General features: G+C 36.0%; 2 protein-coding genes across 3 annotated transcripts in view; one reads left to right on the top strand and one right to left on the bottom strand.

The window, feature by feature from the left end:
- GUF1 (GTP binding elongation factor GUF1) overlaps positions 1–5029 on the top strand; it is a 37436-nt gene extending 32407 nt beyond the window's left edge. Inside the window, exon 19 of the transcript XR_011437142.1 lies at positions 4151–5029. The gene's annotated coding sequence lies outside the window, so the exon portion shown is untranslated. The remainder of the gene's footprint in view (positions 1–4150) is intronic.
- GNPDA2 (glucosamine-6-phosphate deaminase 2) overlaps positions 1–22838 on the bottom strand; it is a 28930-nt gene extending 6092 nt beyond the window's left edge. Inside the window, exons 1-6 of one of the 2 annotated variants that reach the window (XM_001917183.5) lie at positions 22433–22838; positions 19225–19386; positions 15637–15738; positions 13962–14144; positions 7601–7785; positions 3888–4062 (exon numbers count right to left, since the gene is read on the bottom strand). In XM_001917183.5, coding sequence (XP_001917218.1) covers positions 3888–4062; positions 7601–7785; positions 13962–14144; positions 15637–15738; positions 19225–19348 — 769 coding nt within the window. In that variant the 5' untranslated portion in view covers positions 19349–19386; positions 22433–22838. Of the gene's footprint in view, positions 1–3887; positions 4063–7600; positions 7786–13961; positions 14145–15636; positions 15739–19224; positions 19387–21987; positions 22258–22432 lie in introns of those variants that run through there. The other variant, XM_023638151.2, reaches the window with a different exon arrangement.
- Positions 22839–25244: the final 2406 nt, after the last annotated feature.

Here is a 25244-nt window from a genome sequence, read left to right as displayed (position 1 = left end):
TTTAAAATACAACTTAGAAGATTGGGATAAAAATTCAACTCATTTATAAAGTTTTTTTAACTGTACATTGACTATACCTTTAATACATAAGATAAGGCTGCTTCCAAACTATAAATTTTGAAAATTTTATTACTTGCTTTTTGGATAATCAAGAATTTACTATGACTTAAGATAAAAATTGACAACTTTCTACACAACAATTTGATAAAAATAAGTAACTTCTACTTAAATCATAAACAGAAATAAGTAAGTTATTCTAATAAGTATTGATAAAAATGCAGACTTATGGACATACTACCAAAAGAAGAAAAGTTAAATATAGACCATTAATGTCCTTTTTATGGTTTTGGCTCAATCTGAACTCATTTAACCTCTGTCAGGCTATCGGAGTACAGTCTAAAAAGGATGAAACAGAAAAAAAAATGTTCATGATGATGGTATCTTGAAAATATATATCTCAAGGACATAAAACAAGTTTTACTTTAAAAAAGCGAAAACAAAAAACTAGAACTAATAATATTAAACTGTGTTTCCCAGTGATTTACTTTTATCTTTCAAAAGGTATATACTGAAATAAACTTCCATTTACTAATAATTCTTACTGTTTTAGATGTAGTTAACCTAGATTTTCTTCAGGAGCTCATTAATTAGAATCCTTTAAGATTCCTGTTGGCACTTTTTAGTGATGGCAGAAGAAAAGGTAGTGATGTGAATGGAATTTGAAGAATTACAGATGATAACTACAGGATTCATATCCTCCAGTACATCTTGAAGTGATATAATAACTCAATGAGGATGTGGCAAATGTATAAAATTACATTTATAATATGTTTAAATTTCTGAATACTCAATTATTCTACCCTATAACAAAAATACCTTACTATAAAATGAGGTCCATATATGGCCCAGAACAAAATCTCAGTTCCATTTTTCTCCATATTGAAGGAGGCATCCTGACAGGCTGATATCCTGAACCTCTTCAGAAATACATACTCTCCAAAGTGGAAAATATAGTGTCCTCAAAAAGGCAATGCAGCGAGTCTTTTATGAATAGTCTGCACTTCAAAATGTTTCAGAAGAGCTTAGAGAACTAAATACATATAATCATCTACTTCCTTTCTATTTTATATTTTCTTTAACATATGTCCTAACCTTTTTGGAAGCAATTATTATGGTATGAAGAAAACAGAAATATGGTTCAGATCATAAATCACAGCCAGTGTTTACTCTTCTTCTATAAGGCAGTAAAACAGTGGACAGAAGCCCAGACTCCAGACAAGCCTAGTTTGACTTAGCAGCTCTGCTCACATATAAGCTGTGTGGCGTTGGTTGGGTAAGGGAGTTAACATCTCTATGAAAGCCTGTTAACTCATCTATAAATGGGATTATAAGAGTAGCTACTTTAAAGAACTGTGAAAATTAAGTAAATCAGTAAGTATAATGTATTTAGAATAGCGCCTGGTCATAAAAGTATTGGTTATTATTAAATATCTTATTAAAATCAACTCCACTACAATGTAAAAATTTTCTGTTAGAAACCAAATTGACAAAATCAGACAAGTAGAGAGGTTTATCTGGGGATCGCTGGTACTAGAAAATGGCAATGTTAAATGAATCTCTCGTAAAACTGCCATTAAAATATGTGGATATGAGGATTCCTTCTGTTAACTTTTTTAAGGAAACTAATATTTTTTATGAAATCTGAAGGACTCTATGGAAATATATGTGTAGAACACCATCAAAGAGCTCTGTCTTATTCACAACTCATCACTAAGATAGTCTCTGCTTCTATCTGTCAAATTACTAAGAGGCTAACAATTTTTCAGTTTAATTTGATATATTTTGGCTTGGTAGAAAACTGGTAATTTAACTGATAAAAACATAAACGACTGGAAATAATCTAAGTATTTAACAATTAGCAAATGTTTGAGTAAATTATGATATGTCTACTTGACTATTATATAGCCATTAAAAATGCTTTTGAAGAATAGTAAGAAAGGAAAATGCTTACAACATATAAGTGAAAATACAAAACTATATACACATGATCAAAATTTTGTATTAAAAATTAGACTATTTTTGCTGTTTGCCAAACTTCAATCATTTGTGTATCACCTTCAAGATTTCTACCATAATCACACATTTACATGAACTATAACTTACTGGTTTCCTTTAAACTAATTTTTTTTTTTTTTTAGGAAGGTTAGCCCTGAGCTAACATCTGCCGCCAATCCTCCTCTTTTTTGCTGAGGAAGACTGGCCCTAAACTAACATCTGTGCCCATCTTCCTCTACTTTATATGTGGGACACCTGCCACAGCATGGCTCAACAAACGGTGCGTAGGTCTGCACCTGGGATCTGAACGGTGAACCCCAGGCCACCAAAGCGGAACATGTGAACTTAACCACTCTGCCACTGGGCTGGCCCCGACTGATAATTTTTAAGTTTATATACTACAGTTCATGAATATGAGATGCTGAACACTGTATCACACACCATTATTTTATGTACCACAAGAAAAAATGCTACCAGGGCTGGCCCAGTGGTGTAGTGGTTAAGTTCGCATGTTCTGCTTCTGCGACCCGGGGTTTGCAGGTTTGGATCCCAGGCGCAGACATAGCACCACTTGTCAAGCCACACTGTGGTGGCATCTCACATAAAAAAAAATAGAGGAAGACTAGAATAGATGTTAGTTCAGTGACAATTTTCCTAAAGCAAAAAGAGGAAGATTGGCAACAGATGTTAGCTCAGGGCCAATCTTCGTCACACAGACACACACACACAAAAATGCTACCAGATAAGCTATGACACCAATTTTAAACAAGTCCCAATTTCAGATAAATGTGAATAAAGATATGTCTTAGAAGCAATAAAATATGGTAACATCTTTAAACTTGTCAAAGCATTAATATCCATGAAATACAGGTTTGACTGGTTCAGTATGTTTTTTCTAATACATGTTAAACTCCTAGTTACTAGACCAAAAAGATTAAAATATATATTGATTCATGTAATATCAGTAGTACACATACTGCATACTTTGTGAATTACTGACCTACATATTTGACTACATAATGTTTTCATATCTGCTGTATGAACACAGGTGTTTTATAAAGAGTACCCCATTGGACAGCTTGTTTATGTGTGTGTATTTATATGTGGAGTTGACTCTTAAGCAGGGAATGGGTTCTAAACTGAGTGTAGTCACACTTTCCTTGAAAGTGTCTTAAATCACCCATTACATCAAGCAGAAGTGGTTTTATATATATAACCTGGTACGGTAAGGTTTAAGAATTATTGAACTAGGTTGCAGGAAGAAGCAAAAGGAAATACATATGCAGAAGTCTGGGCAATCAAACTCTTGATTACTTACAGAGTTTATTCTACACTGTTTTTGACATTTAGGCATTATAACTTTAAATATGGGAATAATTTGTTTGAAATTGTTAAGATTAAATGAGATAGTGAGTGACCCATCTTATCCTCTGATTAGGTTCTAAACATAGCTTGGAGATGGGGGTGAGACAGGTAAACAATGAAAAGAAAATCATAAGACATATTCATTTCGTTTTGGGTTATTTAATCTTGTATATTCAATATGAAAGTAAAATATTTTATTAAATTTTGGATTTCAAGAAAAATCTTGTTCACTGAAAATATGGATTGAAGAGATTCTCTTCAAGAAAAAAAACAGGAAACTACTCTGAAAACTACTATTATCTGAGATGAGACATTTCTATTCCCTTGAAAGAACTGGCAACTGTCTCAGCACATGCCAGTTTTCAATAGGCCACAGGGCAGCATAACTCCACAGTTATATTAAGTTTTAAAATTGTCATCTACAATAGAACATTCTCACAGTCTGCTTTTGAAATTTCAGTGCTCACCTTTAAAGTATTTCACAGTTTTAACTCTTAATTCTAAAGTAGCATCTTCATCACACACAAAAATAGTTCGAGGATGCTGCTGGAAAGCTGAAACAGTCCACATGTGGTTGACTCCTTCTTCTATTGCTTTGTAGAGAGCAAATGCCTTGTGTGCACCTGTTATGAGGATCATTACCTGAAAAGTTATGAACATTACTTGTTAATTCTTAAAACATGGTCCAAATGGCTAAGAAGCTCTCTTTTTTTTCTTTTTTAAAAACAAGGTCTCTGGCACCAGTATTCTCCTGGAGGTCAAATAAAAATTAACAGCTCCATATTTCTTCACAGTTCAAGGTATTTATTTCTACTCTTTAAGGTAACAGGCAAGCACAAAGTTTCTCTCTTCTGGTTTAACAAAGTAAAATAGTATCTTGTTATGGAGTATTACTGAATATAGAATAGTGCCTATGATTATTAACATATTAAATAATGATGTACCGAAGAGACCTGGGAGAATGAAGAAAAAGAAACAGAAGGGCTGTTTTTCAAAATCAGAATTACATGTCAACAAAGAATTTTATACAACCAGGAATGATACACCAAATTGCTCTAGTCCAGATAAGCAATAGATATTACTTTGGAAAAGCAAAAGACTGTAAAATAATGCATATTTAAAGAGTAATCTACAAAAAGAAACTTTAAGACTGTTTCACTGAATATGTGCTAATCTACAGTTGTCCTGGAACAAAAACTAGATTTTAAAGAAGGAGTCAGGGTCTACTTAAATGCCATTAAGCACACGTGACTCAGGATATCCTTATGAACTATAGAAAATCCAAGTTCTTGGTCCAAAATCCCTAACAGCCTATGAGATAATTCAAAGAACATGTGCAAATGTGAGTAAGTATATATGTGTCAGAATGAGTCTTTATCATTTTTAGCAGTAAATCTATCCTATTTTACAAGTTAATCTAAACAGTTTATGTACTAAATATTTAAACATGATTTTTTTCTCATTACAATTGTTACAATTGTTAACTAAAAAATGAATGTTAAGGTGGTTGTAATTCTAAAATATTTATAACAATATAAAAATTCTGAATTGCATATTTTATAACCAGACTTTCTTAAAGAGGGAGGAAATTAAAGATTAATGAACCAGATATTACTGTATATCTTTTATTAAGATTCACTACTTGTTTTCCATTTTGACATCTTGATTCATATCAAAGCCCATGGATGCATTAGAATATATATGAATTTCTACGCATGTTTTTATTGATACTTCTTGTTCTAAAGTATGAGGATCTATCAGTGAAGAATTTAATATGCCATCACATATAACTAAAAGCATCTGATGTTTAAAACAAAAATTAATCATGTTTGATATAGTAAGGTAAGCACAACACTGATTAATGGATTTGGTAATTAGTTTCCCTTGCTGGACATTATAGCAATTTTATTTTTAAGACTGATCCATGTGTTACAGAGGAGTTTTTAAAAAAAACAAAAAACATTCAGGTTGTTTGCTTTATCCTGTCTTCTAATCCAGAATCTTTGGAGTTAGAACCCAGGAATCAGGTCCCTTGAGTGATTATTATGCAATCTGGCAGAAGTTCTTGGACAAGCACTTGTAAAGTCTCTATAAAACTACTTTAACACACACTGAATCAAATGAAAATATGTGGTGATTGCTGCATGATGGATATGTTCTGAAGTTTAATTTATTTAAGGAGTTTTAACATACGATTTGGTGGTTTCAAAGTTAAACACTGAACTTAGTTAGCACTTTCCTTAAATTATCTCATTTAACTCTTTAAAACAACACTATGAGATAAATACTATTCTTATTCACATTTTACAGATAAGAAAACCGAGATACTCTGTAACTTGCCCAAGGTCTTGGTAAGGCTATGCTACAAACAAGAGACCTGATTCCAGGGTCCACATCCTTCACTATATTATATTGTCTCTTGAGAGACAGAAACTGTTAAAAGGTCCACCAATTAGACAGTATGAGCTAAGTCTTTCATTACTGAAGCAAATATTATAAAAGGTAATGGGAGAGGTGGCAACAAATTTTAACATCAAACGTATACTAAGAAAAAAAAATGACAAGACAATCAAACACTTATTGTTGAGAAACAGAAATACATGGTGAGGCTAGCATTAGCATTATGAAGGGAGTGGAAGGAAAGGAGGCTAGTAGAAGTTGGGGGTGGGATGAAGAATTAGTGTGTGTGCATGCCTAAGACATGTACAACCTCTGAGAATTAAGAAGAAATATCTGGAAAAGCAGAAATTGAAAAAAAATTGCTCTCAGAATATGTGGTTACTTCTAATCTACCTGTTCCACCATTCTCAAGGAGAGTATTTCTCATATGGAAAAGTTTTAGAGTAGCTCCTATGTGAAACCAAGTCTTAAGGATAAGCAAAAAAGCTCCACATGGGGGCATTTCAGACAGTTATGGAGTGGTCAATAAAAAGCTAGAAATTTGGTAAGGCTGGAGTATAGGGAATTAAAAAGAAATAGCTGTAAACTGGTTGAAATCTGAAATGCAGAGCCTTTTTATGACAAACAGAGGCTAGGCCTCATCTTGTGATGGAATAATAGGGAATCAGACTCTTAATTAGATAGATGAATAATAACTGAACTGTTTTTGAAAAAAAAAATTCAGGCTATAACATAGAGAATAGATAGGTAAAGAATGGAGATAGCCATGATTTAGATGGATTTGCAATAATCTTTGAAAAAACTGATAGAGACTTTAAGGCAGTTGTGATGCAGAGCTGGATCCTTATTTATCTCTAAGTTATCCGTGAAATGGTCAGGATTTGGTGACTGATTAGACATGGAGAAGCAGCAGCTAAGAATGGCACACGTCAGTTTAGAAATAAGATTGCTCTGAAATATTTTTTTCAACTTACTATGAAATTTCAGTCCTTGAAAGGTCTTTTTTAATATACCAATGACTTTTAGAAGAAAAACTACATTTTGAATGACAGTTCTATTTGTATGTTCAAGTTAGAGGTATTTATGTTAAAATCAATTACTTATTCCTCATACCTTGTCTGTACTCCTTCCTCTGAACCTCTCCCATCCTGATGCCAAAAAGGAATGGAGTTTTGGGTTTCCATATAATTTAACCACTTATAATCATAAGCTGACTATAATTTGTTCTGTTATTCTCAGGAAAGGAAATCACAGCCCAATTAAAAATTTAAAAATGAGGCAGGGTCTACTGTTCAGAGGTCTTGCCTTCTTAAATATATCAGTTACACTAGATCCAGCCCTAGTTGGCTTCTTTTTCTGCTGGAAACCAACTGGGCTATCCTCCTACAGTCAAGAAGCATATTAGATTATCCTGAGTCTCCAAAAGCAGTTTAGTGTTAGCTAGCACTGCATCTTTGTCCCAATAGTCCTTTCATAAGACTATTACACTTAAAAACAGACCATATGATCAGTATGATTTTAGGACCTCAAATTGTGAAGCAGGAACAGGCAAGAGAAGTAGTACCCTAAAAGGGGTGGTGGCTAATTCTTCCTTTACAGCTCCAAAAGACTTAATTTAGTTGAGTTCTAAACATGGCAGTGAGACTGACAGAACTTACTGAAAGCTAGACAATTTATATTGAAAACAGGATGCAACCAAAATATCACTTATTTGGTGCCATAATTCCTCCAAAATCTATAGACATCAAAGGGAAAACATCAAAGAACATTTAATTCTTACTTCTCTAGCATCCATCACTGTTCCCACACCAACTGTTAGAGCCATAGTTGGCACCTTTGATAAATCTCCATCAAAATATTTAGCATTTGCCAAAATGGTGTCCATTGCTAGTGTCTTTAATCTTGTCCTTGATACTAAACTGGATCCTGGCTCATTGAAAGCGATATGACCATCTGGACCGATTCCTTTCAAAAGAAATATACATACACACACATATACACATGAAATAAATAAGGTTGCTCACATAAGTAAGGTTTCTCAAAGTTCAACATGTTTTTAAGTGCAAAGAAATAGTCATAAACACACTTACCTTGTTTTATTTGATAGCTGAGTTTCTAATGCTGCATTAAAATATTTGTTCCTGTATTTGATTCAACAAGTATTTCAATTTTTTCCATAAGCTTAGCAATGAACTTGCATGATTCTAATAGCAGTAGAATTAAGTATCACCTTATATTAGAATAACACTTTACAGTTTATAAAGCATTTTCACATACATCATCTCAACAACAGATCTATTTAACAATCTTGTGAGATAGTCAGATTAGGCATATCTATTTCTTTCATCTCCCCCACCTGTTTTTAAGCTCAAAAGAAAACTCTAATGCTCAGGGATAACATGTGATTTGTTTTGTCACATATTGTTTGAGGTAACAGTTTAGTAAACATGGAGACAAGACTCAAATCTAAATCTTCTGATTCCTAACTCAGTGGTCTTTATATTAACACTTTAACTTCCTTGGTTCTAGTTTAGATGGCTCATTTAACTACTGGACCTCCCTATAGTATAGTATCCTTACTTATAAAAATGTTTAGATTGGGGCCAGCCCCGTGGCCAAGTGGTTAAGTTTGCACGCTCCACTTCAGTGGCCCAGGGCTTTGCCGGTTTGGATCCTGGGCACTCATCAAGCCATGCTGAGGCGGCGTCCCACAAAGCAGAACCAGAAGAACCTACAACTAGAATACACAACTCTGTACTGGGGGGCCTTGGGGAGGAGAAGAAAAAAAAAGATTGGCAACAGATGTTAGCTCAGGTGCCAATCTAAAAAACAAAAATGCTTAATGGAAGAATTTAAAAAAAAATTCTTCCATTTAAAAAAAAATGTCTAGGGGCTGGCCCCGTGGCTGAGTTGTTGAGTTCGCGCGCTCCGCTGCAGGCGGCCCAGTGTTTCGTTGGTTCGAGTCCTGGGCGCGGACATGGCACTGCTCGTCAGACCACGCTGAGGCAGCGTCCCACATGCCACAACTAGAAGAACCCACAACGAAGAATACACAACTATGTACCGGGGGGCTTTGGGGAGAAAAAGGAAAAAATAAAATCTTTAAAAAAAAATGTCTAGATTGGACAAGAATAGTATCTAAGGCAGTAGTTTTCTTCAAACCTTTTTGACTGTAACCTACTGTAAGAAATACATTTGAGACTGCAATCTAGTACACACATACACACAAATATAATAAAAACAAGAATTGCATGACACAATACTTACCCTTACTAGTAGCCATACAAACTACTTTTGATTACATTCCATTTCATTAACAAAACAAACAGAAGGGAACTGCTAGAGGTGACTGACTATACTGATTTTATGACCTAATAATGGGTGACAACCACAATTTGAAAACACTGTTTTAAGGAGCCCTCCTGCCAGCTCTAATATTCTAGGATTGCCTTTAAAATATAGATCAGAATATGACATTCCATACTTGAAGGAAATTGGAGGTAAATCTTCATAAAATCAAGAATCTTTCCATGGCATAAATAAATCAAGTTTTATATACATATACCTTACCAGCTAGTCAGATTTCTGGCAACTTCAATCAAAAAATAAACCCACAAGTTCGCTGAGGCAAGATATCTGTTACATTTATATCCTGCACATTTACTTTAATGATAGATAAGTGTATTTTACTGACTCAACATACAATCCTAACAAATTGTTCCCAGGCTACAACAAAGTAAAATGTAACAGAGTAACCTGATTTTGAAGGAAGAAAGAAATGAAAACCTTCAGCAGCAGATATAAACTACCAAAGCACAACAATCTAGGAATTTTTAATGCAGAGACATAAAGCCAGACCTACATGTGGTTAATATGTATGGATTGTTTCCACTATTAAGTATGTTTCTGCTTGGAACTATAAGTTTTAAATTATAGATATGCATTTCTTTCTATATTTGTAAAACTGTTATGTTTCTCTGAAGTACACATCTGACCAAATATTTATATTTCTCTATGTATGTATAAAGAGGAAAGGATGGAACCAGGAAAATAAAAGTTCCAGAAAAAATAGTAAGTCCGCAAACATCAACACTAGTGGCTCTTTTGATTTGGGTCGTCTAAAAGTGTACAGCAAAGCCAAAATTATCAGCAATTGTTCATGATGGAGAGGGATCAATACATTCTCCTACTGACCATGAATATCTATCAAATATTGAGCTTCCTCATATAAAATTTATTTTAAAAAATGTTCAGCATGTTTTACAAAGCTTTATAAAACTTTCTTAAAAATAATTATGAAATCTAAAAATCATGGCTAATTCTTATTCAATCTTTAAGTCTAAACTAAGATATCAGCATCTTTATGAAACATCTCTAAAACCTCAGAGTCTGGATTATATATCTTTCCTGTGTTCCTATAGTTCTGTGGGGTAGAATGCAAACTTCATGAGAGTAAGAACTTTGTCTTCTTCACTACCACATCCTTACCATTTAGAATAACACGATATATAGGAGGCCCTCAATAAATAACGGCTGAATAAAGGCATGGATAACTGCTAATCTTAGGTATGCTCAGTATAGTTTCTTCTTCCTTCCCCTACCCTACTCTGCTCCCCCACAACAGGCACTAGAACAATCATAACACCTTATCTCTCTTTTAGGGAGAATAATTGTGGTCTAGGGATAAGTACTTGTCCCAAGCTGAAACAATCAGAATTTCTCTCCAGAAATTCTCAAACTTGACCAGGGATACAGAAAGAAAGAAGGCATCTAGAGCAGAGACATTTGATGGTTAGCATGCAGGAGAGGGTCGATGAGTTCTTGCTTTGGAGATCTGAGGCTCCCCGATTCTTTTTCTTCTGAAGACTTGGTTGTTTCAACTCTTCTATCAATTCTGTGAGTTACCCCAGAATCACTGCAAGTAATTCACTTTGGTCCCATTAGTAGATTACTGTTACTTGCAAACCAAAGAATCTAGTCATGTAACCAAAAGAGTGGGTTAAAGTTTTCCCCATTGCCTTACTTTTACTTTTGAAAAACAAATTATCTTAAGATAATTGTAAAGTTAATAACGCCTTTGGAGTCTACTTACAAAACTCCATGCTTGTGTAACTGGGGTGAGTCACGAATTGCATGATACACCTTACTCCTTCTCTCAACACTTTTACCATCAGAGGAAGACTGAGAATGTTTAAGAGTATATATATATCCTCCTTTCTCTTTTCTACCGAGGGAAGGGAACTCCTGCTCCATTTCCCAGGAGTGAGCAATCGTGGATTAATATTCTTGAGCTCTTCTTGTCCTACTATTTCCAATTCAGAGGGGAGAAATAGGAAACCCCATTCTGGCCTCAAGCCCAACCTGCAATCTCTAATCCAACTTTACCTTTAATAAAGCTGATATTTTGATCCCATTTGGCTCAGTTCTTAGTGTTTTTATTAACCAAACCCTGGAACAAAAGAAGGGTAAGTGGTAAGACCCAGATACCAAGCCTCATCTTGAAAATCCAATGATAACAAACCGAGATCAACAAAGGCAAAGAATCAGTGAGATTCTTTCATGAGTACACATCCAATAACAGGATATCCCCACAAGGAAACAGTTCAAGGAAAAGGCAATAAGCTAACCTTTCTCTCCCTATACACAGAGGAATTATGTCCTTTGGATAACATAAAATGTCAGACCCTGGATCATCACATGACTACAGTGAAGATGTTAATGGAAGAGGCAAGGAAAGTCTCTTAAATTTTTTGTGGACGGAGAACTACAGAAAGCTCAAGACAAAAATTTGTAAAACACCAAGTTCTTTTTAGTAGTGAGAGTCAGTGATAAACATAAATAATTATAATTTATGCTCCATCTATTTCAAAGGGAGAACTAAGGTGGCTTATAGTGAGGAAATGTACCAAAAAACTTCAGGTAAAAAGTAATGAGAAGTGACTTAACGCTATGGCGAAAGAAGAAAGTTCTACTAGAAATCTTTGATAAGGGAGATTCAGCCTTAAACACTACATTAAGCTATAAATGCTTTCTGGAAAGCAGGAAAAACGACAAAATGGAGTTAAAGAGTTCTTATCAGTACCCCCCGCCCCCCCAACTGAATTCTACTTGCTGGCATTGAGTCCCCAAGGGATTTGTCACATGGCTCCTTATGTTAGGTCAATAAATTAACCGGAAAAAAAAGTCCTCAAATGAAGAGGTAAAAAAGGCATTTTTCATGCAGCCATTTTTAATAACAAACCTCTAATAACTACCATGCCTTTCTGTATACCAGTAAATGAATGAAAATATTTCTTGATATAACTAAGATAAATAGTTTAGGTATATTATATTATAGTACAGTCATGTGCCACATAATGACGTTTCAGTTGACAACAGACCATATATATGACAGTGTCCATAAGATTGGTACCATATAGCCTAGGTGTGTAGTAGGCTACACCATGTAGGTTTATATAAGCACACTCTATGATGTTCTCATAATGACAAAATGGTCTAACAATACATTTCTCAGAACATGTCCCTGTCGTTAAGTGATACATGACTGTAATTCTACTTGATTTTGGTATAAAGTTTAGAAAGTTTAAAGAATGCATGGGTAGTACACTCTTTAAATGTTCTCAAATATCTATTGCCCTTTGCCTTGATTTTGGCAGGCGCAAATGGTAATTATCTCAGAATTGAGTGATATGGACAAAAATGGAGTGCAAATGTTTTCCAGGAATACTGAAGTAATATTAGCAAATTTTATTTAAAACATAGATAACTTTCTATCTTAAAAAGCAAAATAGCCTAACTTGTATTCTTGTTCAGATAAAAACCATCCCATCTACACAACAAAGTAATTGATACTGATTCTGCCAGGGAGAGATAGAAATTTCCTCAAAGAGAAAATTTCAGTCTCACTGGATACCCTTAGAGGTAATTCAGTTAAAAAAGCAGAAATTTCAAGGATCTAAGGAACAATTATTTCAGCATCTACAGTTCAGAAATAAGGAGAAGACTGAAGTAACACTTAATGGAGTACGAACTACATACCACCCACTGTACAAGGCATTTTATACAGGTTGTAATGCAATTAATTTTCACAAATTTTGGAATGATTAATATTAAACCTATTTTATAAATTATACTGAACTTGAATGAATTTCCCAGGGTCATATAGATAGTAAGTGGCCAAAACAGGATGCAAATTTATCTCTGACTCTAAAACCCAATTTTTCCCAGGGGCAACCAACTACCTCAACCATACCTGGCCACCTCTACCATAAATTAACCTCAGTACAGCAATACTGAAGATTGAAATTCATGTAATTTTGAGCAGTCTTCTAAGAAATTAATTATAAGATATATCCAGAAAACTTAATTTAGAGCTTTAGTATGTTTAGTTGAATACTAAAGAATCTGGCAAATACAAATTTTGGCTTCAGTTTAGTTGATATTATACTATTCTGATGGTAATTAATTAGCTGTTTTGGATGCTTCATACTGATGTCAGAAAACCATGTTGTCATTATAAAGGAAGAAACTCTTCCTCCTATTTTAAATGGTAGATTATGTACACACATATATATGTATATATATTATAAATTTCACGTGTAATTTAGTCAAATACTTATACACTTTGGAGCTTATTAAGACAATTATACAACTTAATTCATATTAACTAAAGGCTGATGATAAATAAAGTCTTATACAATTAAGCAATTTAACTGTTCAGTACGGAAATGCTAAAATCCACCTGTTCCACATGCAAACTCTGAGAGAGTTAACCCTGTAATTGGGTAAGAAGGCTGGGTTAGAGTTTTAAAGAAACAGTAAAAGGATAAGAATATCATTTAGGAAAAGAAATACATCACTCTTTTTCTAAGATATGCTAAACTGTCAATTCTAAAGAGGCAATTAGAAGAGTTTAGCAGGGATTTGGACCTGTTTCTCAAAACATAATTTAAACAATTCCAACTTGCAACCTTAAGATTATATTTTGATGAAAATATAGTAAAGTATAAATCAGTAGCTCAATAAATTGGTATTACAGATAGTCATGGGTGTTCTTTACATACTGATAAGATTTGTTTTTTTTATTTAAAGCATTTAATTCAAATATTAACAAATGATTAATGACAAAATGTTTTACATACCTCCAACAAAAAGATCAATTCCTCCAGCTTCCTTTATTTTCTTTTCAAATGCATCACATTCTGCTTGTAAATCTGCAGCATTCCCATCAAGGATATGAGCATTATTAGGATCTATATCAATATGCTTAAAAAAGTTATTCCACATATATGAATGGTAGCTTTCAGGATGATTTCTAGGAAGTCCTAAATATAAAGTTAATAAATAAAAATGTAAGTATTTTCAGAAATAAACCTGAAGTTTACTTTTCTAAGACTTAAATGTTATTTAAAATATATAACCTTTCTATACCACATTCAAATTAAAAGCATTTTTATGTGGAATATATGCTTATTATATGCCAGGCATTACTTTAACCACTGTATATGCATGTATTAACTCAATTAATTTGTACAACCTCTATGGAAATACTAGTATCATCCTATTTTATAGGTGAACAAAAGCACAGAAAAGTTAAGTAACTTTCCCAAGGTCACAGAGCTCACAGAGGGGCTGAAATTCAAATACAGAAGCCTGGTTCATGTGCAATTTAATCACTATACTCCACTTCTCACACAAATTTTAACCAATGGAATTGATTTATATGTTAAGCTCAACATAAATTAATTAGCCACACGACTGAAATGTTAGCCCATGTTCCTCCTCTATTCTTCATACACGCATGCAAAGAATATTGAATCATAACAGTTTTTTGGCTATAACTTAGACTACAAATAAAAATGTATTCCTATATTTAAATTTTAACACAGAGTTTAGACGCATCACAGATCTTTCCAGTTAAGTAAGTTAACAATAAATTATAAAAGCTTAATGGCTAGAAATACAGTAATGAGCCACGTAGTGACATTTTGGTCAACGATGGACAGTATATACAATGGCGGGCCTATAAGATTAGTACCATATGGCCCAGATGTGTAGTAGGCTATACCTTCTAGGTTTAAGTACACTCTATGATGTTTGCACAATGACAAATCACCTGAGAACAACAAATTTCTCAGAATGTATCCCTGTTGTGAAGCAAAGCATGACTGTATAAATAGCCTTATATTTGAAAAGTCTTTATTTTACTAATTACTTTTACATACATTTTACTTAATTTATCTCCACAACAACACTGGTTTTAACTTCGCCTTTAAGGAAAAAAAGAGAGGCCAGCCCAGTGGCGCAGGGGTTAAATTCACATGTTCTGCTTTAGCAGCCCGGGGTTTGCTGGTTCAGATCCCGGATGCGGACCTACGCACCGCTTATCAAGCCATGCTGTGGCAGGCGTCCCACATATAAAATGGAGAAAGATGGGCACGGATATTAGCTCAGGGCCAGTCTTCCCCAGCAAAAAGAGGAGGATTGGTGGCAGATGTTAGCTCAGGGCTAATCTTCCTCAAAAAAGAAAAAAAAAAGAGAATGAGAAATGTAAATGGACTGGCTCAAAGTTACATGACTGGTAAGTGGCAGTGCCCAAGATGAATGCAGGTATTCTGATTTCTGATTTCCAGTTCCATATTCCTTCCACTATAGATTCTTTTTTATATAAACTCTCAACCTCATCACAAGGCAGTATACTACAGAAATATATTCATATTATATTTGAAACATAAATTCAAATAATATTAATTTTCTCAACATATATTCATTTTATTTAAAATATAAAATATAACATATCCAAATAATATAGCTTACCTACATATTCATCCATGTTAAAGGTCTTCACGTATTTAAAAGAAAGGTCTCCATTCTTGTGATATTCTATTAGTTTTTTATAACATCCTAAAGGTGTACTCCCTAAAACAGATAAAGATTCAATTTTCTAACATAACTTGAAAATCTATTCTTAAAAAAGTTTATATTATCTTTATCTCTTCTTACATAATGATATTCTACGTTTCTAATGTATTAGGCAAACAATTCTTAATTCAAATACATATTCAATTAACAAATCTAATTTGAATTAGTCTCTTTACAAGGTACCCTGAAATTTTAGTAAACTAGAATTGTTGAATAAAACTGGAAATCAGTCATTAGAAATTAGTTTTTCTTGAGTTGTTGAGTATTTGGAATTAATGTTGAATATTCCAAGATTGCAAACTTCTAGAGAGCACATCTGAATTAAAAGAAAAATAAACATCCCAACTTTTGAGAAAAATCTTTATTATTTAGAGAAGGATTTGTAAAATAAATGATACATAAATAGGTCAAGTGTTGACTATTTAATGAAATCAAAAGGGAAACTAGAGCTAGATTTAAATATTGCCCCTACTTTCAAAATAGACTCTGAAACTGTCAAGGATTAAGTGAGGAACCTTAGCCTTTAAGTTTTTAACTAGAGCTCCTGTTTCTCACTTTGTGTTAGCTTCAGCATGTATCAGCTAAAATGTATAAAGTAAAATGACTTTAGGAAATGGGATGTTGGCTTTGCATACTTCATCTGAGTTCTTGATTTTATTGTTTTATAAATGTGATTCGCATACATGTTTTATAAAATTAAGATCTGTTTGAGAGCACTTCATGATATGGCACAATAAAGACAAACGAATTTAGATCACTTGAAGATGGCCTCCTTTTGTTTTCTAAACTTGCTATATTTTTTTTATTTTAACTACAAACTGGAAGGCTAGATTGACTGTATTCTTACAAAAAGTGACCAGGTCCTCCCAATCCTAATTGAAGTAGTGATTCCTAATCTACCCACCATTACAAAATGACACAAAACACCTGCGCAAAAAATTTCCACTTAAGCACCAGTCAGAAGTATGACAGAACTCAGTCTCTGGCAAAAAAAAAATACAAAGGAAATTCTAGAGTAGTAAAAGATGACTCTCAATTGAAATGACAGAATTATAGAAGTTGCTAAAAATAATAAATATCACATAGGTTCAGAAAACAGAAGTCTAAGAGATTTTCTCAAAGTTAAGCACACATATTGTTTTAAATTGCAATTAATAATTCAAAATTTATATGGTCAAATTTTACAATTCCTTCTCAAAAAACTACAGCCTACTAACATGAAACCAGGCTAAAAGATGGATAAATATGCTTTTCCTTCTTTCTGCCCAGAAGCATAAACAAATCTTCTGTGTCTATTAGTGTCCAGAGAATAGTTATAGGACTCCCTCCTAATTTAAGGATATATGCATAAAAACAGTGAGACGTTGTCACAATGGTGATAACAAAAAACATATTCATTTTCTACATTTTAATCAAGGTGGCTGAAGAAAAGAAAACAATGAAAGATACAGTACAGGGTGACACGGTTAAAGTAACTTCATTTTAATATTTGCTTTGCAATACTCATTTACTAATATTTACCAAGTGCTTACTATGATTCAGATAAAACAAAGATTAAGACGTTTCTATCCCAGAAGAACTCACAAGATAGGAACAGGCAAGTACAAAATAACCACAATACAAGGAAAAATATTATAAATGACTTATAAGAAGTCTGGAGAACAGCAGTGAATCAAAGAAGAAAAGATTGTAGTCTTCCTTGTCTGAGGAAGGACCAAAGATGTCATTTCAATTGAGTCTTGAAGAAGGGGTGGAATTCCAACAGTCAAAGATGGGGTAAGTTGTAGTTGAGAATAGAAAAAAGACAGGGGAGGAGGTTCAGAGATGACATTTGTATGCCTATGTTCTAGATGCTATGCTGGTGTTTTTATACATTAGATCATGTAAATCTCACGACCTTGGAAAATTGGTATTATCTTTCCCATTTTGAAGATGGAAGAACTGGGTCAAAAAGATTAAGGAATTTGCCACATATCACATGGCAGTGAAGCCAGATTTTTGAGAGATTTTTGAGAGATTCTGTCCAGAGCTCATAGTTTTCATATACACTAGCAACACGAGTAAGAGTGAAGCCAGCCAGTTCAGGCCTATTCTTTGAACCAGCAGCAGTGTAATCTGCCTATCATGATTCAGTGTCTATCATAGTGAGAATAAGTAAGGGAGGCAGGTCAGGCCCTCAGTGTGCAGGCCTGTAAAAGTCAAGCTTGTTAAGATCACTTTAATAAATATATACTGATATACATTCCCCAGAAACTGTACTCGGTGGAGGGATAATTACAATACAGCATATTGAGTGCAATTACAGAAATGTATGTTCAAATTTCAAAAGCTTGGGAGGGCGAGGCATGATTAACACTGTCAGTAGTCAATGAGGGAGAAAAGTGGAAAACATCAACAAAGGTTTTTTGGAGATACACCCTTGGCAGGTGTATTACTAGGCAGTTATACTATCCAAAATAAAACAAAAGTTGAGGATCTAAATACACAAAAACATATTTAGCACTGCTGACATTTATGACTCTAATGCCTTTCTGCCCTCACACTCAAATTACTGTTTATTTCTACAGCATAATTAAGACAGAGTGATTAAGGCAGCTAGTCTGAGTGTAGCCACATAGGAGAACCTTAACTTTATATAGTATGTACAGTATACAAGGGACTTGTACAAAGGCTATCTTATTTGAACCTCAAAACAGCACTGTAAACTATTATTATCCTTAACTTTCTTAAAGGTAAGGAAACCACAGATTAGAAATACAGAATAAATGCCTTGAAGTCACCAAGAAAGGAGCAGCTCTGATTCCAGGCCCAATAGTCCTTCCTGCAGAAGTCAACCTTATCTAATAAAGTGCCATGAGATCAATGACACTATTTGGTTATTTTTGAAGAAAAACCTTAACAGAGAACTACATTCAATAAAATACGTAATTAATACTTATGTTTGTTCTGTCATGAAGACATACATGTCTTCAATTCTTACTTACAATACTTCTAAGATAGAAAATAAACCTAGTAAAGGGCTAATAAGATAGAATATGAGGCAGGTGAGGTGAAACTAAGTGGCAACAGTACACACTTTAGGTACCTCTTACTGATTAATAAGAAGGCTAATCTACCAAGAAATTATATGAATAGTGAAAGCAACATCTCTAAAAACAAACAAAAGACTAGTAGAAAAAGGTACAAAAGATACTATGACCACTTAAGTTGGGATATTTCCTTTTGCACTTTGGAGTGGTATGTAAGATAGAATTTTAACATAGTAACAAAATGTAGGATACTGGATATATCAAGAAAACAGTAACAGAATGTAGATACTTAGAAGCATATGTGTATATATACACATATATATACATTTCTGGCTTTATATACTACTATTTCGATCAGCAATATGGCAAGAAATAAATACGAAATATTTTACTAAGGGAAACACTTCACTGCTACAACATTCCGTATCTAAAATGGAAAAATATGGTGTATTACCTGTTGGTAAACCCAGTGTAAAATATCTGTCCTGTCCAGGTTTGAACTGAATGATGCGATTACAGATGTATTTGGCTGCCCATTCACTAGCCAAGTCATAGTTATCAAGAATTACAAGCCTCATTATGGGGATGTGCAGCTTCCAGGACCAGAAGTTCAAACCTGAGAAAATTTCATTGTAGAGCACTTTAAGCAATTTACAGACAAACAGGTATAACGCACTGATGATTTTAAAACGACTTTACTTAAGAAAGATACGCACGTATACAAATACAATCTGTACTTTTAAAATAGTAGTAATAGCTGTTCTCCTTTGAACAGACCTTGGGTTCTAGGCAGTGGGCTAGATTATTTAAGCACATATATTAATCCTTACAATAATCTTCTCAAGTAAATATAGTGCCCAGTTTTAGATCAGGAGGGGACTCACAGTGTGACTGAGGTCACAAAGTTAATTAATGACAAAGCCAGAATTCATATCAAGGTAAACTTACTAAAGACACCATACTGCACTCTCTCCAGGGATACTGTATAAAACAACATAAAACAAAACTAAAGGCAAACAAAATAGTACTCATTTCCTGACTGGGAGTTAATGGTAGCAACGATTACTCAGCAACTTTTGGGTTACTTACTAAAATACAGAACTCTCCCTATAAATAATGTAATAACCCAACCTCCCTTTCAAACAATGTTAAATAATGTTTTTATAAAAATGATACCCACTTTTAAAAAGTTTCAATCAATACAGAAAGGTACAAAGAAGTTTAAAGAAAAATCGTCCCAAATCCTATCACTCAGAAATAATTCCCATTATTCTTAGGTATAGATCATTCCAGTTATCTATCTAATGCATACATATAAGCAGGATGTATAGAAATAATTTTGAACAATGGGATCATATTAAACATGCTATTTTAAATAAAAAGCATAACATTTAATTCTTCCTGCATTCAACAGAAGAAAAAGTGAACTAGAAAAACCGCTGATCTCTGGGGAAAAAAACTTTCTTCACAAAAAGCAATTTTAGTTCCTAAAAGAGTACTCTAAGGTTAAGAAAAACATTCTACAGACATTTAAAAATCAGAGTCATTTAAAAACATTATATGATTCCATTTTAGAAAATGCAGTTTGAACTAGTACCATGAAAGATGTGAAAATTTCATTCCTACACTTCCTCACACCCTGATTTCTGTAATATTCATTATTTTTATATTGTCAAGATTTATAACATTTACATTATTTAATAACCATAATTCCTAGATTTTAATTCTTAGTTTATACTTAAATGAATCCATCACCCACACCAATTCTTTTACAATGGTTTCAGCAGTCCCGAATTCTGGACCCACATGCTTTACATACAGTAATACGTCAAATTTGTTAAATTAATGGGAGTAGTAGGTCTTATTACAGTGAATATATGGGCTCTAAATGAATATAATCTAAATGAATGGAAATCCAGATGGAATCTAAATTCTTAAGAATACAGTGATTTAGAATTCTGGCATAAGATAACAACATAAAATTATGATCACCATGATTTGGAATTCTGGCACAGTAACAAGAAATAAATAGCATTTACAGACAATAATTTACACAGTGAGTCATAAATTCAGTCCAACAAATGGACTTGGCCTCCATTTAAATTCATTAATAATCCAATGCCAGAAACAATTTCAAAGTTACACCAAAGAATCAGAACATTTCCTGGCTGTTATGACCATCAAGAGATATTCTTCTAAGAAGAAGATTCAGCAAGCTGATTACTGATAAAAATTTAAAAAAAAAACCCAACTGTAATTAGGCAAGGAGGAGAAAGGGCATTAGAGCTTTCCAAGCGTCTTCTGTGTTGTGGGCATGCTCTCTCTTTTCTCAGTTTAACACACTTCTGAAGACCTATTAAATGTCAAGCACCTAAGGTGGGTTCTGCAGACAGAAAATGATTAAGATTAAGGACCCTACTTAAAGGGCTTAGAATCACTTAACGGTCTCTGCAGTAGAAATTACCAGCCTCATTTTTCAGACAAGGAAAATGACAACTCAGAAGTTTCTTGTTGAAGTTACAAAACTATCATGTGGTGGAGGGTCTATTTGACTGAAAGATACATGCTCCAAATACGTCTTGTAAGAACCACTTAGGATGCTTGCTAAAGATAGAGATTTCCGGGCCCCTCTCCCTGAACATAGTGTTTCAAAAGATCTGAAATGGGGTCCAGGGAATCTGCACTTTTACAAATATCACAGGTGATTATTACAATCAGGATAAATTGGGAAAAGAGTACCATACATGGTGACTTTATTGCAAAGAGCAAGTATGTCCCTCAGACCAGTTACCAATAAGTTCTGCTTGTTTTTTTAAACTCTCTGGAGAGCTCCGAGTTCACTTCCAAAAGTCCCAAATGTAAGGTTAAAGCAGAATGTTTTTACCACATGTATTCAGATTTAAAAAGTGTGTTCCTGTCAATCCCCGGAGATCCAACCTGCCGTGGCCCAGGGCAATGCTCTGGCATCACGACCAGAAAGCCCTCAAAAGATGACACAGCAGCACCCCTTCCCTGATCCTCCTCTGGTGCTGATTCATTTTGGATGCGCCTAACTTGGAGAAAAGGCTGCCGAATACAGGTCTCAGAACTCTGAGAGCTGAATGGGAACTTCTACACGGCTGAGGTTCCAGTTAGGCTAGAATCTATACTAGAATCGAGAATCTAGACTTCCCGAATCCCCGCTCCGAGCTGTTCCCTCCGCCTCGCTACACCTGACCTCAGAAGCGCTCTGAAGCTCCGACCCGGCGGGGGCGCGCAGGGCCGGGAGGCCGCATCCTCGGCAGTGCGAGCAGCAGAGACGCCTGTGGTCCCTGCCCGGGAGGCGAGGGCTGCAAACCCACCGCACCGCGGCTGCTGGGCCCAGGCACTTGGCAAACTAGAACGAACGCAAATGAGTACGACTGTTCCAAATTCTTAACGACTGTCGGGAGAAAGCCACCGCAGAACAGGGAAAGGGGAAGTCCCCTCCCGGAGGCCTAATTCCGAAGAGGACGACCAGCCAAGTTTGAGAGGGGCCCCGCGCAACCGCGCCTCGGGGCTCCCAAGACCTCGGTCCGTCCCGGGCCCCGCGTCCCCAAACAGGCAATGAGCCCACCCGAGGGGGCAATGACTAGCCGGGTCCCCGCCCCACTCCCCTTCTTGGTCCCCACCCCCGGACTCACGGGCGGAAGACCGGCTCCCCCGGCGCTGGAACAGCTGGCACAATCCACACCAGTAACCCCAGACCGACCCGGCCGGGGAGCGAAGCGCACAGCCCAAAGACCCGGATGCAAACCGCGGCGCCGGAGGCACGGCAGCGCGGCCTGCAGGTGCTGCGCATGCGCGTCCGTCGGACTCCCTAGGGATGAGCCGCGTAGAGGTCGGTCCGAGTTGCGTGCGGCAGGACCGATCTCCGACGTGGGAATATCCAGTTTCCAGGCCGTCATCTTGCTGCAACTCTTTTTCTTCGTCACTTAGAGGTTGAGTTGTCCATTGTTTGGGTTTATGAAATTTAGCATGAAGGACTGCAATGCTCACACATAAGCATTACTTTAGTTGTACTGGCGATGTGCATTCATCTCTCTCTCTGTCTCTACCCCTGCCGGTTTGCAAGCACAATGACATCAATAAGCTCATCAAAGTTAAGTTTGTTACGTGCTGCAGAAAGGCAAAGTGTATACTATGGGAAACCTTGGAGCGGCTCAGTAAGAGTAAACCAAAAGAAGATTTTAATGCGAGATGGACTTGTGCTGAATGATTCTAAGAAAGGGGTAGAGGAAGCAGAATCACAGATCTTTGCTCAGGACGGAGAAGGAAGGAAACAGGGCTGGGAAAGTTATTGTTTAAGAAAGCAGCAATGACTCAAAAGAAGGGTTGAATGGCCTCACTGTGTCCGGTTAGAACACTGTTTAGAGTTCCCTTAGGAACAGTACAATCTGAATGCCACTATGGGCTGACGGGCAGACTCAAGGCCCTGTTTCCTTGGACACTAGAAAATTAATACAAATGTAACATGTAGTTTCCCCAAACACCTTATCTGAAGTTCTCCACCTGAGTTGTAAATCCAGCCTGCTTCTCTGGGTCAAGTGGTCCCCCTTGCTTGCATTCTTTGGGCAACAGTAGGAGGTTCTATTCTCAATGATATGACTTCAAACAGCAAAGTTTCTCATAAACCGATCTTAGAGGACAAGGTTTCTTGGCACTTTAGCCTTGAGTTAGTTTACAAAGGCAGTTTTTAACACCTTCCCAGTATTGCAATTTATCATCTAACGAAAACCTATCGTTCATCTACTGTGGTCACAAAGACCTGCAAGTAAGAAAAAGAGCTTTTCAGAGAATATTATTGGAGCGTAGAGGGATATTTGTGAAACATGTTCTTTCTCAATGGTTTTACTACTTCTTCGTGAGTTTCTGACACTAGAAAAATAAGTTCTGCCCCTGCTGTAAGTGCTGACTGTGGTTAACTCCGCTTTGATTACACTATATCCTGTTCTGTCATCTTTCTCTCTCTCAAGTTGGTATTTCTCACCTCCTGCAATCCATATGCCGTGCTTTTTCTACCAAGATTAAAGCAAGAAGTTACTGCTATCAAAAGGAAGATATTTAATACTAAACAGAAAAATTGTTTTTGACAAGGGCAGGGACATGTAAGCCAAGTCATTCATTTGTCCATTCAGTAAATATTTAAGAGAGCCTGTTATGTGCCAGACACAAACCTGAGTAAAGCAGACAGGGGTCCCTGCCCTCAGTTAACTAAGAGTCTTGTGAGGATGCAGACATCACCCAGTAAATCCTGATAAGGCAAAGTTGTCTCAGTCATGAGACTCTAATTGAAATATTCCTTTATGTTTGGGCATGACTTGAGCATAGAAAGGACCAGTGTCTTGTCCTCCAAATAAAGCCCTAAGGAATGGCAATATTCACAGAAAGTTCCCCTGCGCCAAGGTTTTGGATGACGAGTTGGTAGGCAAGTTTTAACAGGCTGTCACCCAGGGAAGGTGACAGATTTACAGAGGCATAGGAGCAGTGCAGTAGAGGTGGCTATGTAGGTGACAGAAAAATATGCCTGATGACAGCCCTGATCTACTACAGGTTACTGAGAGAAGCATCAGACAGCAGTCATACCCTGTGATCCTGAGTAGCTGACATAGAGCTGAAGTTAGCTGACAGAGAGCCTGAGGTAGTGTTTCAGTCAACATGTATCAAACTGTAGGGGAGGAAGACATTTCCTCTTCCCAAATGTGGGTTCGTCTGGCCGGAGAACGAATTAAATTCACATGAAACAGAATAGCAAGAGAAAATTAAACAAAGCTTTATGAGGAACCATGGCCTGGGGACTTTCTTCCCGAAGGAAGAAAGGGCACTGAAGAAGTGGGGTACACGGAGTGGTTATATACCCCCAAACAGGGTGTTTCACGTATGATTGAAATGTCCCTTTTACAACAGTCAGGAGGCTGCTCTGTCAGCACAGCGCTTAATGGAGGCAGATAGGTCTGCTGTCTCAGTGAACGCTGCGGGGTGGCAGGTGTGTTGCCTCGGGCTGGGGGGGGTCACAGATGAGCGCTGCAATCAGTTCCCAGCCCAAAGAAAGATGCCCAATCCTCAAGGAGATGCCAATGTTGGGAGGGGGAGGGAAGTCAGCTACAGGAGGCCACCAGACAAGCACAATAAAATGCAGATTTAAGTCCTTGCCTTTGGTATTGATTAAGAGTTTCTAGAGAGAAGGTCACCTCCCCTCCTCTTCCTGGTACAGAGAGGGAGGCACCACTTACAGATAGAGATTTACCTTACAAATGTAAATGTGTCCTAACAAAGGGCAAGTCCCATTCCTCAGAGCCTCCTTCTCTGTCCCAGTCTATCAAAAGCAATCAGCCTCAAACAATCCCGATTCCAAAGAGACATATCCTGGGGTAGCCAATTCCAGGTCCCCACAATACAAACAGAGGCCAACAGACAAAAGATGTTTCAGCAGATGCCAATGGGGATATATCCTGA

The sequence above is a fragment of the Equus caballus genome, chromosome 3, assembly GCF_041296265.1.
Source record: "Equus caballus isolate H_3958 breed thoroughbred chromosome 3, TB-T2T, whole genome shotgun sequence".
Classification (NCBI taxonomy): Eukaryota; Metazoa; Chordata; class Mammalia; order Perissodactyla; family Equidae; genus Equus; species Equus caballus.
This window is presented reverse-complemented; position numbering and strand designations above follow the sequence as displayed.